This window comes from Nansenia antarctica (assembly GCF_963989245.1).
Source record: "Nansenia antarctica genome assembly, chromosome: 1".
NCBI lineage: Eukaryota > Metazoa > Chordata > Actinopteri > Argentiniformes > Microstomatidae > Nansenia > Nansenia antarctica.
The window spans coordinates 87,984,818-88,000,956 of record NC_137674.1 but is presented as its reverse complement, the minus strand read 5'-3'; the positions used below and the strand labels follow the sequence as shown (position 1 = coordinate 88,000,956).

General features: G+C 43.9%; 1 protein-coding gene across 1 annotated transcript in view; it reads right to left on the bottom strand.

Moving 5' to 3' along the window:
- The window catches only part of tenm4 (teneurin transmembrane protein 4), a gene marked incomplete at both ends in the record, with an annotated part of 257,838 nt that overhangs the window by 110,289 nt on the left and 131,410 nt on the right, over window positions 1-16,139 (bottom strand). Inside the window, 3 exons of the mRNA XM_080526836.1 lie at window positions 265-384; window positions 13,433-13,649; window positions 15,575-15,721. Of these exons, the coding sequence (XP_080382962.1) occupies window positions 265-384; window positions 13,433-13,649; window positions 15,575-15,721 (484 nt within the window). The remainder of the gene's footprint in view (window positions 1-264; window positions 385-13,432; window positions 13,650-15,574; window positions 15,722-16,139) is intronic.

Sequence of the window (16,139 nt, the reverse complement as noted above, 5' to 3'; positions counted from 1 at the left end):
AGTTAACTAGAACACTACTTTACATTGTTACCTAGTTAACAACAACACTACTTTACATTGTTACCTAGTTAACTACAACACTACTTTACATTGTTACCTAGTTAACTACAACACTACTTTACATTGTTACCTAGTTAACTACAACACTACTTAACATTGTAGAAGGGAGAGGTAGGAGAGAGAGGTAGGAGAGGTAGAAGGGAGAGGTAGAAGGGAGAGGTAGGAGAGAGAGGTAGAAGGGAGAGGTAGAAGGGAGGGTCTCACCTGCCGTCCTGTCTGGTGACGGTGTAGCCGTACGCTGGGTTGTTGATGAAGCTGATGTTGACCCCGACCAGAGGCGTTCCGTCTGAGGTCACGACCTGTCCTCGGATCACGCAGGCGTGGCTGTGAGAGAGAGACAGGAGCACAGGTGAGTTACCTGTACAGGTACTGGACATACACAGGGACACAGGTGAGTTACCTGTAGGTTACTGTACATACAGGCCTGGCTGTGTGGGAGAGACAGGGAGACAGGTGAGTTACCTGTACAGGTACTGGACATACATAAGAGTGTGAGAGAGCAGAGCACTCCAGTGGGAGTGGGGGCGTCTGTGTCTCAGGAGGTAGAGTCAGCGTCTAATGATCGCAAGGTCGGCAGATCGGCGGTTCGAACCTCTGCTGGCCACATGTCGAGGTGTCCTTGGGCAAGACACTGAACCCCAAATTGCTCCCAGTGAGCGGACCTTGCATGGCAGCTTGCCGCCATCCGTGTGTGAATGTGTGTGTGAATGGGTGAATGAGAGGCCGTTGTAAAGCGCTTTGGAATAAGGCGTTATATAAGTCAGTCTGTTCAGTACTCCTTTGTGCGATACACATATATAATGCCACAGGAAGAGGAAATATAAGTAAAAAGTATAATCAGAAAAGATGCAAATAAAACCCAAAAAAACGAAACTTCAACTTCTAGAAGTCTCTGAGGGGCTTCAGATCCTGGGAGACGCGTAACGAGAGAGCTAAACAAGACGGAACTTTCACTGCAAACTTTCCTCCTAATTAAAAAAAAGATATATTTGTTCCATTAGAACATAAAAGAGAGAAAACTGTATACTGCACATTGCAGGATCTACCTCCATGCTTGGCATTGGGTTCTGGAGAAGCTGCATAAATTAGATCTCATCATTGGCCTTATCCACTAATCAATATGTGGGAGTTGTCCAAACTCAGGCCCTAATCTCTCTGAACTGATGACTTGAGACCTCGCTCTACTGCACTTCTCTTGTCAAGTCCTGCCCCGTCGATAAGGACTGTTTAACTGTTTAACTGTTTAACTGTTTGACTGTTTGACTGTTTAACTGTTTGACTGTTTAACTGTTTATAGTCAGACACCCTGTTTCTGTAGTGTGCAAAAAACAGCTCCACAGCCATTAGGTCCTAGCTATATATATATATGGGTCTTAACACTAGAACAGCCATGGGGGGGGTCATTTGACCCTGTGAGTAAAGAAAATGTTATATCTTTGCACTCGATCAAATGTCAGGACCCTCCTTTCATGACTTGTCCTAGATATGTGCGTTCTACCACCCAGTATCCTTACATTTTCAAAATCACATCAGGATAAGCTAGTATGAAGCTATTTTGCAGTTGTTATGTGTAGGAGGCAGGCTAATTTACAAGCCGGCCAACTAGTGGTCGTTGTGTGTGAGTAGCAGCTTCCCATTGTAAAGACTATGGTAATTTGGCCCCCGAGGCGGCTCTTATAGTAGGTAACATAGACACGGCTGTTCTAGTGTTAAACGTTGGAACATACTGGAACAATTAACACTGGTGTGTAAGTGGCTGCCCTCAGCTTGTCCTTACTAGAGGCGAGATCGTTCACCCACAATGCCCTGCTCCCCAGGAACCCAGACGCTATGCTAATGACGCTATGCTAATGAGGCCTCTCCCCTTCAGAAGACCTTGGCCGAGCATCACTGCTCTGTAAACAAGTAAGGAGAGACAGGACTTATTATTGTCTCTTCATGTCCTATAATTGGGGGTTCTGGGCAGGGGAAATACAATAACAAGGGACTGGAAATAACGCAAGTAATGTAAGCTATCTGTTTTTTGTTGAAAATCAACGGCACATCGCTAGTCAACTAACACAGCTTGTTCTGCGAGCCTGCTAACAATGTAAAGTAGTGTTGTAGTTAACTAGGTAACAATGTAAAGTAGTGTTGTAGTTAACTAGGTAACAATGTAAAGTAGTGTTGTAGTTAACTAGGTAACAATGTAAAGTAGTGTTGTAGTTAGCTAGGTAACAATGTAAAGTAGTGTTGTAGTTAACTAGGTAACAATGTAAAGTAGTGTTCTAGTTAACTAGGTAACAATGTAAAGTAGTGTTCTAGTTAACTAGGTAACAATGTAAAGTAGTGTTGTAGTTAACTAGGTAACAATGTAAAGTAGTGTTATAGTTAACTAGGTAACAATGTAAAGTAGTGTTGTAGTTAACTAGGTAACAATGTAAAGTAGTGTTGTAGTTAACTAGGTAACAATGTAAAGTAGTGTTATAGTTAACTAGGTAACAATGTAAAGTAGTGTTGTAGTTAACTAGGTAACAATGTAAAGTAGTGTTCTAGTTAACTAGGTAACAATGTAAAGTAGTGTTGTAGTTAACTAGGTAACAATGTAAAGTAGTGTTCTAGTTAACTAGGTAGCAGTGGGGATTACTCACCCAATCCATTGCGTTGTTGCAGTATTTTGACTACTATCTGTTATATGTTAAAATATGTGACAAGTTCTAATGCTTTGGTCCTCATATCGACAACCAATCAAAATGTTCAGACTTTTCTTTTGAAACACAGAACTACGTTCCAACGTTGTTGAGAATCACAACGCAAACTCGCTAGTCGAGCCAAAACACTGCAACAACGCAACTTTACATTGTTACCTAGTTAACTAGAACACTACTTTACATTGTTACCTAGTACTAGAACACTACTTTGCATTGTTACCTAGTTAACTACAACACTACTTTACATTGTTACCTAGTTAACTAGAACACTACTTTACATTGTTACCTAGTTAACTACAACACTACTTTACATTGTTAGCAGGCTCACAAAACAAAATGTTCAGACTTTTCTTTTGAAACACAGAACTACGTTCCAACGTTGTTGAGAATTACAACGCAAACTCGCTAGTCGAGCCAAAACACTGCAACAACGCAACTTTACATTGTTACCTAGTTAACTAGAACACTACTTTACATTGTTACCTAGTACTAGAACACTACTTTGCATTGTTACCTAGTTAACTACAACACTACTTTACATTGTTACCTAGTTAACTACAACACTACTTTACATTGTTACCTAGTTAACTAGAACACTACTTTACATTGTTACCTAGTTAACTACAACACTACTTTACATTGTTAGCAGGCTCACAAAACAAGCTGTGTTAGCTGACTAGCGACGTGTCATTGATTTTCAACAATGCGGAAATGTATTAATTTCACAAGAAAAGTCTGATCATTACATCAGATCCAGACATGAGGACCAAAGCATTAGAACGTGTCACATATCACATATCTACCCCTAAAACATCCTGGTACGGACACAAAGACCCATCTGGCGTCTGTGTAGAATGACCAACAAGTACCAGTTAACACAGCCTAGCCCTCCCTGCCTGTCTAAGATTTCAGACAAAAGTCTTATTAGAGGGCAACCATCCAACATTATCTATAAGATGGAGAGCTGTGAAACAACTGGAACTATCTTCTCTGTGCCTCTGTCGACCACACGAGGAGATGATTCTAAACCACCAGGACAAATTATTTAAATATTGACATCAAATACAGCACAGAGAGAGAGAGAGAGAGAGAGAGAGAGAGAGAGAGAGAGAGAGAGAGAGAGAGAGAGAGAGAGAGAGAGAGAGAGAGAGAGGGAGACAGAGAGACAGAGAGAGAGAGACAGAGAGAGAGAGAGAGAGAGAGAGACAGACAGAGAGAGAGACAGAGAGAGAGAGGCAGAGAGAGAGAGAGAGACAGAGAGAGAGGCAGAGAGAGAGGCAGAGAGAGAGAGAGAGGGAGAGAAAGAGAGAGAGAGAGAGACAGAGAGAGAGACAGAGAGAGAGAGCGAGACAGAGAGAGAGAGACAGAGGGAGAGACAGAGAAAGAGAGACAGAGAGAGAGAGAGGGAGAGAGAGGGAGAGAGAGGGAGAGAGAGAGACAGAGAAAGAGAGAGGGAGAGGGAGAGAGAGAGAGAGAGAAAGAGACAGAGAGAGAGAGGGAGGGAGCAGCAAAGGAAGCGTGAAGGCCTCGCTCCAGAAACTTCCAGTCTTGTGAGATTTCTCTAGCTAGCACAGAGGATCCACAAAGTCAAAAGGGACGTCAACAACATCTCAGAACCTCAAGTTCTGCCATCCCGTCCTCCTCCAGCATGTGTACTTGTGTGTACTTGTGTGTATTTGTGCATACTTCAGATGTGAGGCGACAAAAAAGCACTGCCGAGGCTCTAGATCTTTCTGTCACAACATAAACCAGCATTAAAATACAAACACACCTTAATAACTGATCTAGAAACACTCCCTAGTACTAGGGAGTAGACACAACAACAAGACACTACCGGGAAACTAATCCAACAAACATGTCTACTAATTTCCGCAGCAATTTTTTAAAATAAAAACTGTACTGATTTCGGAACAAACAAAATGCATCACATCATGTTGAGAATAGAGAGCTATCATTAAGCAAGGCTAATAAATGGTACCATCACCCACTATAGCACCACCGCTACAGCAACATAATTACCCACACAAATGACTTGATTACAGGGTGTAATGGGGGGCAAATATAAACATGTCCACTCACTCACTCTCTCTCACTCTCTCTCTCACAGCCGCCTCCTCTCATCCCTGCCTTTATGTTCACAACAAGCTAAATGGCTACTCTGCTGTCCTCAGACCTCCAATTATACAATGGTTTTTGCATGGAGGGAATACATTCACAGGAAGTACTCAGCCTGTTTGACACAGGAGCATTTTAGCCATTAGTACCAGGCCTGTACTGTGCCACCTTCAGTTGTTTGTTTTGAGGTGTTTTTGACCTAAAATCTTATCATCAAGAAATGAAATGATTGTTCAATTGTATTTTAAGATGGCCCTGAAACTAATTTCAATGGCAGTATGATTTGGATTAATGTGCTTCTTGTACTTTAGCAGACTAGATTATTTCTGCACACTGCTGTCAGGACTGCAGAGTCACTTCCTATCTTCCGCCTGAAGACCTCCATCTCTTCAGGCTACACCTTAACTGTCCCTCCTGAATACCTCCATCTCTTCAGGCTACACCTTAACTGTCCCTCCTGAAGACCTCCATCTCTTCAGGCTACACCTTAACTGTCCCTCCTGAGACATCTACATCCCCTCTACCCTCCTGTACAGTTTATCTACTGTTGAGATGTTAACAAGTCGGCAACCGACCAAATGTTCAGACTTTCCTTAAATGTCAATGTTGTTGAAAATCACTGACACACTCGATAGTCAAGCCAAAATATTACAATGCAATGGATTCAGTGAGTAATCCCCACTGCTACCTAGTTAGTGTAGAGTAGTGGGGATGACTCACCCAATCCATAGCATACAATACAATATTTTGGCTTGACAACATTGAAGAATAAATTATCTCAGTTCGAAATGTTTTATTGGTTTCCGACTTGTTCCCGCTTTCACCAGCTGCTGTCACATATAATAATAAAACATGTCCTTCTTCTAGCGTAACGACTGCCAATGGCCTCTGGCCTGAGCACAGATTACTCTTCCTGCTACGACTGGCGGACAGATGATTCACTTACTTAGTCAAATGTATTTGTTGTAAGTCGCTTTGGAATAAAGGCGTCTGCTAAATGCCAAACATGTAAATGTAAATGTATAACTTCAGAATACATTCTGCTGCTGCCAACAGCAGTTACATCATCAGGTAAAACAAGTTAGCCAGCCAGGTAACACACCTCCTCCTCCACCGTGTCTCACAGACGAGAGAGAGAGAGAGAGAGAGAGAGAGAGAGAGAGAGAGAGAGAGAGAGAGAGAGAGAGAGAGAGAGAGAGAGAGAGAGAGAGAGAGAGGGAGAGAGAGAGAGAGAGACAGAGAGAGGGAGAGAGAAAGAGAGAGACAGAGAGAGAGACAGAGAGAGAGAGAGAGAGAGAGAGAGAGAGAGAGAGAGAGAGAGAGAGAGAGAGAGAGAGAGAGAGAGAGAGAGAGAGAGAGGGAGAGAGAGAGAGGTGGTATTCTGGTGGTATTCTGTACATCTGTACCAGATCTTTTCTTCTCCAAACTCTCTCTCTGGTATGTGACAGTATTAGTCTTATCTGTCCAGGAGAGAGGCCTTTCAGGAACATTTTAACAGACTGTAACCATCCCCTTCTTGAGGATAATTAGCGGTTTGCACCCTGCAGGGAAGCTGGTGAGGTATTGTGCGGATGGTAGTCTCTGACCCAGTCTGACCCAGTGACTAACACTGACAGACACTGACAGCTGTCAATCTAATGGGTGAGTGGTTGGGGGCGGGGTTAACCAGCTATTGTTACCGCTCATTACCTGGCTGTGTGAAGGTGTGAAAAAGAACCAAATCTTTAAAAGGCTGGTTTCTCAGGATTGTGATTTCAGGGGTAGCAACATTCAAATACTTGTGTCGTCTTCAATTTGTTTCCGATTTCAACGTATGACACATCATTTGAAAGCTTACAATCTGTAGTTTCAAATCAAACCAAATCAAATCAAATCAAATCAAATCAAGTGTTATATATGTGTTGTATAGCGAATTTCTCACACGATGCGCTTCACATGCTGACAGAACACGCCAGCAGGCAAGCGTAACAAACCTGTACACTGTGCTTCCATCCAGGAAAACTCCCTTGCAGCCCTCTCTCTTCATAGAGCGACTACTACCAGTTTGCCTACCTGCACATAGCTACCATGTTTCAGCACATGTAAAGAACTTAAACATTCTTTACTCAAGACTTTTTTGGCACCTGGTTGGTCAAAACACTGGCTGGTGACACATCTTTCTTCTGTCTAACAATGTTCTGGTGAGCAACGGGCCCTGTGTGCTGTGTGTCGTAGGGGAGGTAGGACACCTTATTCACTGTGTCGTAGGGGAGGTAGGACACCTCATTCACTGTGTCGTAGGGGAGTTAGGACACCTTATTCAGTGTGTCATAGAGGAGGTAGGACATCTTATTCAGTGTGTCATAGGGGAGGTAGGACACCTTATTCATTGTGTCGTAGGGGACAGTTGGACACCTTATTCAGTGTGTCATAGGGGAGGTAGGACACCTTATTAACTGTGTCGTAGGGGACAGTTGGACACCTTATTCAGTGTGTCAGAAGGGAGGTAGGACACCTTATTTAGTTATTCAGTGGCACTTCTGTTGCGTCTCTGTGGTGAGAGACATCACCAGCAGCGGTCTGACATGGCTGGCAGCAGCAGGAAGTGGTTAGCAGATCAATAGACCTGATCAGGTGACCGGGGAGTGGCGTATCACACTGACGAGGACCAGGGGGGCGGGGGGGGCTCAGAACCCCCTGTCACCACTCATATCTGTCCAGGGGTGAATACCAGCCATGAATAATAGATTTTGAAAATATATTTTTAGGTGAGCTCTTTGAGATCTCAAATCTTAGCAGCTCGTCCCAGGGTTCTACGGCTTTATGTATTTATGGTACATCTTCATGGGAGAGACATGACCATGACCATGATCTCTCTCTTCTCTCTCTCTCTGTCTCTTCTCTCTCTCTCTCTGTCTCTCTCTGTCTGTGTCTCTCTCTCTCTGTCGGTCTCTCTCTCTCTGTCACTCTCTCTCTCTCTCTCTCTCTTCTCTCTCTCTCTGTCTGTCTGTCTCTCTCTCTCTCTCTTCTCTCTCTCTCTGTCTGTCTGTCTCTCTCTCTCTCTCTGTCTCTCTCTCTCTCTATCTCTCTCTCTCTGTCTGTCTCTGTCTCTCTCTCTCTCTGTCACTTTCTCTCTCTCTCTCTTTCTCTCCTTTTCTCTTTCTCTCTCTCTCTCTGTCGGTCTCTCTCTCTCTGTCACTTTCTCTCTCTCTCTTCTCTCTCCCTCTCTGTCTCTCTCTCTATCTCTTCTCTCTCTCTCTCTGTCTGTCTCTCTCTCTCTGTCGGTCTCTCTCTCTCTCTCTTCTCTCTCTCTATCTCTCTCTCTCTAACTCTCTGTCTCTCTCTCTCTCTGTCTCTCTCTCCCTCTCTTCTCTCTCAATTTCAATTTCAATTTCAAAGAGCTTTATTGGCATGGGAAACATACATTTACATTGCCAAAGCATGTGAAGTGTGAAGATAAAAAACAAAAACAAAAATAATGTAATGTACATACTAGAATAAATAAATAGATTACATACTAGATTACAAATACATAGATTACAAATAGATTACATACTAGAATAAATAAATGAAATAAAACTTATTTCAATTCTTAATTTTGCAACCATTTGATTGCCTTTTTCTATCACAGCAGCTAACAAATCTTGCTGCTGTGTTTGCACATTGCTGTACCTCACCCAGCAGATATGGTAGCCTTTCGACAATGGTCAAGTCCTCAAAGTCTCCCTGGATGTTGGTGATCAGTGGGAAGTATGTGTCCCTGATGTCCTTGTACAGCTGGCAGGTAGTTAAGAAGTGCAGCTCTGTTTCCACCTGGTTTTGTGTGCAGTGGGTGCACAGTCTGTCTGGTCTGGGGAGCCAGGTCTGCCTGTGGCGGCCTTTCTAGTAGTCAAATATGTCCTTAGCTTTGGGTCTGTCACAGTACTCAGGTATTCTGCCACTGTGTATTTTCTGTTTAGGGCCAAATAGCATTCCAATCTGCTCTGGTTTTTGGTTGATTCTTGCCAATGTGTCAGGTAGTTTGCTTTTTGTTTTCTTATAATTTGGTTTAGTCTAATAGGTGGCTCTGCTTGTGACTGTGAGAGTCCCAGAACTAGCTGGCTGAGGGGGCATCTCCCTAGAGTCTCTCTGTGGGTAAGGGCTTTGTTGTGGAGCGTGTCAGGGTGACTTTCTTTTAGGTGGTTGTAAAATTTAAACGCTCTCTTTTGAATTTGTATAATTAGTGGGTATCGTCCTAATTCTGCTCTGCATGCGTTATTTGGTGTTTTGCGTTGGATACGAAGAATGGATTTGCAGAACTCTGCATGCAGAGTCTCAATTTGGTGTTTGTCCCATTTTGCAAAATCTTGGTTGGCAGGTGGACCCCAGACCTCGCAACCATAGAGGGAAATGGGTTCTATAACGGAGTCCAATAATTTTAGCCAGATTTGAATAGGGATGTCTAACTTGATGTTCCTTTTGATGGCGTAAAAAGCCCTCCTTGCCTTATCTCTCAGGTCGTTCACAGCTTTGTTGAAGCTACCTGTGGTGCTGATGTTTAGGCCGAGGTAGGTATAATTCTTTGTATGTTCTAGGGCAATTGTATCTAGGAAGAATTTGAATTTGTGGTGCTGGAGGCTGGATCTTTTTTGGAAAATCATAATTTTCGTCTTAGTGAGATTCACTGTCAAGGCCCAGGTCTGGGAGAATTGGTATAGAAGGTCGAGGTGCTGTTGTAGCCCTTCTTTGGTTTCGGACAGCAGCACCAGGTCATCAGCAAACAGTAGACATTTTACTTCTGTGTCTACTAGGGGGATGCCAGGTGCTGCAGACTGCTCTAATGTTTTTGCCAAACTGTTGATATAGATGTTGAAGAGGGTTGGACTCAGGCTGCATCCCTGTCTAACCCCCCGGCTTTGGGAAAATAAGTCTGTGTGGTTTTTGCCAATCTTAACAGCACACTTGTTGTTAGTGTACATTGACTTTATGATGTCGTAGGTTTTTCCTCCAACACCATTTTCCAACAGTGTGAATAGCAGACCTTTGTGCCAAATTGAATCAAAGGCTTTTTTGAAATCTACGAAGCAGGCGAATAGTTTGCTTTTGTTTTTGTTTATTTGGTTGTCAATTAGGGTGCTGAGGGTGAATATATGGTCTGTTGTACGATACTTTGGTAAAAAACCAATTTGGGATTTGCTTAGGACATTGTTTACAGTGAGGTAATGTAGGAGTCTGTGGTTGATGATCATACAGAGGATTTTCCCAAGGTTGCTGTTGACACAGATCCCACGGTAGTTATTTGGATCAGATTTATCTCCACTTTTGTGGAGCGGCGTTATCAATCCTTGGTTCCAAATATTGGGGAAGATCCCAGAGCTAAGGACAATGTTGAAGAGTTTTAATATAGCCAATTGGAATTTGACGTCTGTGAATTTTAGCATTTCATTTAGGATGCCATCGACACCACAGGCCTTCTTAGTTTCGAGTGAATTTATTTTGTCCTGTACTTCCTTTAGTGTAATTGGAGAGTCTAGCGGGTTCTGGTAGTCTTTTATGGCTGACTCTAAACTTTGTAGTTTATCTTGTATGTGTCTTTGCTGTTTATTTTTCTCTATTGGACCAAAGAGATTGGAGAAGTGATTTACCCATCTCCATTTTGGATGGGTAGATCCTCATGTTTTTGTTTATTTAGAGTGTTCCATTTTTCCCAGAATTTGTTTTTTTTATGGATTCCTCTATAGAGTGTAGCTGGTTTCTAACATGATCGTCCCTTTTTTTCTTTAATGTATTTTTATACAGTTTTAATGTTTCACCATAGTGAAGACGTGTGCTCTGGTTGTCTGGGTCTCTATGTTTCTGGTTTGATAGGTTCCTTAGTTCCTTTCTGAGGTTTTGACACTCGTTGTCGAACCATTTGTCATTGTTGTTATTTCTGGGGGGTTTTCTATTTGAGGCCTTTAGGTCAGATAAGGAGGCTGAAAGGTCAAATATATTATTAAGGTTTTCTACTGCCTTGTTTACACCTTCACTGTTGTATTGAAAGGTTTTTTTCAGGAACTGGTCTCATAGTGATTGAACTTGTTGTTGTCTAATAGCGTTTTGATATGTTTCAACACTACCTTCCTTCCATTTGTAGTATTTTTTAATAGTGTGTAGTTTGGTAGGTTTTACTACTTCATGATTGGGTGTTGAACTGTTCAGGTAGACTGTGGTTTTGCTGTGGTCTGACAGGGGTGTTAATGGGCTGATTGTGAACGCTCTGAGAGACACCAGGCTAAGGTCAGTGATGAAGTAATCTACTGTACTGTTACCCAGAGATGAGCTGTAGGTGTACCTACCATAGGAGTCTCCTCGAAGCCTACCGTTGACTATGTACAGTCCCAGTGAACGACAGAGCTGCAGGAGTTGTGACCCATGTTTGTTTGTTGCCTTGTCGTAGCTGTGTCTGGGGGGGCATATTGGGGAGGGGATGTTACCACCTCCTGGTAGGTGTTTGTCACCCTGTGTGCTGAGAGTGCCAGGTTCTCGTCTCGTTCTATATCTCTCTCTCTCTCTCTGTCTGTCTGTCTGTCTGTCTGTCTCTCTCTCTCTCTGTCGGTCTCTCTCTCTGTCACTTTCTCTCTCTCTCTCTGTCTCTCTTTATCTCTTTATCTGTCACAGAGGGAAAATGTCACATATAACAAGTGCATTTCTGAAGTATCAATTGAGGTGTTCAAAAATATGTTATGAAAGGATGTTCTACTTATCTTGATCTGGGTCAATCATCTTGACATTTTAGTAATTGCGAATCGACAGATTTTTTGATGTCTTCACAACCATGCAGAGCTTAGAACTAAAAGGGCAGTGTGGTTTAAGAGGAACATTGTTCAAAACAAAACAAAGACCTCGTCAATGACAGCGTAAGCATTCGTCGTTGGGAAAATAATAGACCCAAAAGACTTGCTAGCTAGACTTGCGTGTCACAGAACCGACACAAAGGGAAGGCTCTTTGAAAGGCTTACCTGCAGTTCTTCAGTCTAACATCCCTGAGATATAATGTGGTGGAAATTATAGAACAGGAACTGATCCCGGGTGAGTTGAAGAGGCACTTCTAAACATGAATCTCAGCTTCTGGAACAAAGCAACAACCCTCCTGGATTAACAAGTAGGGATCTCTGAAACCTCTTTGGCATATCAGGCCTTTGCCTAAAGCAAAAGTAATATACAAAACTCTCCACGCTACCACACCATAACAGAAAGAAAATATGCTCTTTTGATGTCTCTCCTTTCTTCTTTTGACATTATTTCCTCTCAATTTTAATAACAAAGCAATCCCCACAATATTTCAATCCTATGCTGTATTATTATAATTTATTTTTCTTAAGTTGACTTTTATGTCGGTTACACGGGAGAACAATAAACCTGGATGAGAGATATCCACACGCAAAGCAGATGCAAATAAGGTGACGCAGTGACTCTGTCTCTGGAGCGATTAAAGATGAAAAGACAGGGAGACAAAAGAGAGAGAGAGAGGCGGGGAGAGGCAGGGGAGTCACAGGGGACTGTGTGACAGCCACCCGCCCCCTCTGATATGAAAGCGTCTCCGCTTCCTCGGCGGGGGCCTATAAGGCTTCTGGGACATGTAGGCCTCTGATGTGTTACAGTAAAAGTAATCAAAATACATGAATATGAGACGTGTGCTGCCCGTGCCAGGGAACGAACGCCCCCCTGCTCTCCAACCCTCTGGTGCGTTCCTCTAACGACGCATTACACTTTCAACTCGTCTCTCTGCGACACGCAGCGCCACCCTCAACAAACACACGGGTAAATATACAAAAAAAATGACATTTCTACAACAGCATGTTTGGATACTGGATTCTGATTGGCTAGCAACAGTGGTAAATATCTCAACAACCCACAGTTCAGACCGCATTTCCAGTATCAATCTGATTAAGAACATCTGTGCTGACCTACAATGCAATGGTTGATCTTGTTTATGGGACTATCATCCTTCCTGTCACCCCTTCTCTCTCTCACCCATCCTTCCTGTCACCTCTTCTCTCTCTCATCCATCCTTCCTGTCACCCCTTCTCTCTCTCACCCATCCTTCCTGTCACCCCTTCTCTCTCTCACCCATCCTTCCTGTCACCTCTTCTCTCTCTCATCCATCCTTCCTGTCACCTCTTCTCTCTCTCATCCATCCTTCCTGTCACCTCTTCTCTCTCTCTCACCCATCCTTCCTGTCACCTCTTCTCTCTCTCATCCATCCTTCCTGTCACCTCTTCTCTCTCTCATCCATCCTTCCTGTCACCCCTTCTCTCTCTCACCCATCCTTCCTGTCACCCCTCCCCTCTCTCACCCATCCTTCCTGTCAATCTCTACTGTCTCTATCCTCCTCTCTCTCTCACCCATCCTTCCTGTTAATCTCTACTGTCTCTATTCCAATAAAGCAGAAATGCCCTAAAAACATTTATATATATAGATATATATATATATATAAATATATATATATATATATATATATATATATATAAACAAATACAAAAAAAGAACTGTCGGAGGTTATCTAGCTACAAAGTGTGTCCTGTGTCCCCTCCTCCCCTCCACTGACTGGCTACAGGTTCACCCACCTGCCGTCGAAGGGGTTGGCCCCGGGGACGATGTGTGTGCTGTCGCGGCCCACCAGGAAGCGGACCCGGTCGTAGAAGGAGCGCAGGTTGCTCTGGGCGGACGACACCTGCGTCTCCTGGATGATGTCCAGGGGGTCCGGAGACCCCACGCACAGGGAGGTGGTGTGGCAGGAGGCCTGCAGGCAGCAGTCTGGGTCCATGCAGTCCACCAGCCCGTCTGCAGAGGTCACACAAGGTCACACAAGGTCACACAAGGTCACACATGGTCACACAAGGTCACACAACGTCACAAAAGGTCACACAAGGTCACACAAGGGCACACAAGGTCACACAAGGTCACACAAGGTCATACAAGGTCACATAGGTTAGCAAAGGGTTCCTACAAGTTTCAACAAGACATATTTAATAGCTTTTTTGAGCTTTTTTAGACCTCTTTGAATAGCATTTTAGACTTATTCGCGACACCATATGATAGCTTTTTGTCATCCTCAAGGTGATGAAATTAGGGATTTCACTGCCATACAGACACAAAAGGAAGCGAATTGGCATTTGTTTTGTTCCAGCTTGATTCATTTAAATAGATGTGGTCGTACTGATTTCTTTGCAGGATCTCATTTTTAAGACCTAGCACCTAATTTTTAGACCGAATAACTGAAATTAGAGACCTTTTTTGGCCTTATAGATTGGATTGCTGGATTTCAGACTTTACGGCTTTTTAAGACCAGCGCGGGAACCCTGTTAGTAGTTAGGTCAGGAGATATCTGGACATCAATGAATGTTCATCCTTTTGGCTCTTATAGTATAAAAAAACAGCATCCACACAACGTTGTTTTTGCACTATTTTTATTCTCTTCAGTCTCTTCCAGCACCTCAGCTCAGTCTGATCACGGATGAGCGGTGGTATTTTCACTATTTTCATCATTTTGGCTCTTAAAAAGGGGGGGGGGGGGGGGGAGTGTAGAAACGGTTGTAATTCCTACACTGTTCACCTGATTTGGATGTAGATACCCTCAGATTAAAGCTGAAAGTCTGCACATAAAACACATCTTGGCTGTTTAATTTCAAGTCCTTTGTGGTGGTGTACAGAGCCGAAATTATGACAATTCTGTCAGTGTCCAAATCTAATATGGACCTAACTGTACACCCTCTCTATAAGACTCACAGGAGACTCACAGACACTGCAGCATACACAGTCATGTAGGCTACTCACAATCTCAACAGCCGTGAAATCATTCAGCGCAATCTGTCGGTTTAAATGAACTAACTATTGTGATATATGATCTGTGCTGCCACTTTCAATCAGAGAACTTTCCAGAGAAAGACATGTCGACACCTCGACGTAGCCAAGCTCTCTCTTCCCTTCCTGGAATTTTTTCACTGAAATAATTCAGGACTGAAGGAAGAAGCTACTGCATGATGCACTTTATATCTCAGCTGAAGTGGGTCATCTGGATGTGACTCTCTGCTCTCTGCTTACGAGAGGAGGCTGGATCTGGCCAGATGGGGGGTGATAAAAATAACCCCCCACCGCTGTCAGAAAGTCAGTCAGTCAATTCCCTGGTAGACTCCCGTCACCATGGTGAGCATTGCATTGTAGGGGGGGGGGGGGGGGCTTGGCGCAGCAATGGGAGAAAGACAAACAGCACAGCCCCCCCCCCCCCCCCTCTGCATAAATAAGTGATGTTGGCGCATAGCACAAACCCTGGCCGAGGGAGGGCTGCGATTGGGGGAGTCACGTCTGCACCGTACCCCCCAGAGGGGCGTCCAGCAGGGGGGGGGGGGGGGGGGTGTGCCCCAGCCCTGCCTGCAGCTGATTAGTGAGCGGGCCCAGGGGGGTGGGAGGAGGGGGGGGATGGGGGGGCATTGGATGTCTTATTTAGGGATTTAAAGCGAACAGGGTTAGCTGACAACCCCACTGACAGATGACAGGTAGACGATGACAGGTAGATAATGACAGGTAGTAGTATAATGGGGGAGTGGTTGGCGGTGGAGTTAACAAACTATTGTTAGCACCCATTACCTGTCTGTGAAAACTGTGAGGTTGAATTTCTCTACCTCCATCGTTGTCCTTGTCATGTTAGGTTGTGGTTGTAAGTGTGATGGTGGTGGTGCGGGGGGATCAGGTTGGTGTCAGGTCCTTACCTCCATCGTTGTCCTTGCTGTCGCTGCATGCCGTCTCCATGGAGGTGTCACAGGCCCCGCCCCTCCAGCCCAGCTGGCACACGCAGTACCAGCCAGCGTTACCCAGGGTGCACCTGCCGTTGCCGTTGCACAGCCCGGGACAGCCCTCTGTAGGACACAAGGACACATTCACACAGGAGAGGTTGAGGTGGCGTATCCTAATAGAGCTGGTTAACACTAGAACAGCCGTGTCTGTGTTACCTACTATAAGAGCCGCTGCTAGCTAGCCAAACAAACCAGTGTTTAACACTAGAACACCACATCACCAACTGTCACCTCTTATTTCAAATTTGAAAGTGACAGTTGAATCTAAGTGACAGTTGACACTAGAACAGCCGTGTCTATGTTACCTACTATAAGAGTTTAACACTAGAACAGCCGTGTCTATGTTACCTACTATAAGAGTTTAACACTAGAACAGCCGTGTCTATGTTACCTACTATAACAGTTTAACACTAGAACAGCCGTGACTATGTTACCTACTATAAGAGTTTAACACTAGAACAGCCGTGTCTATGTTACCTAC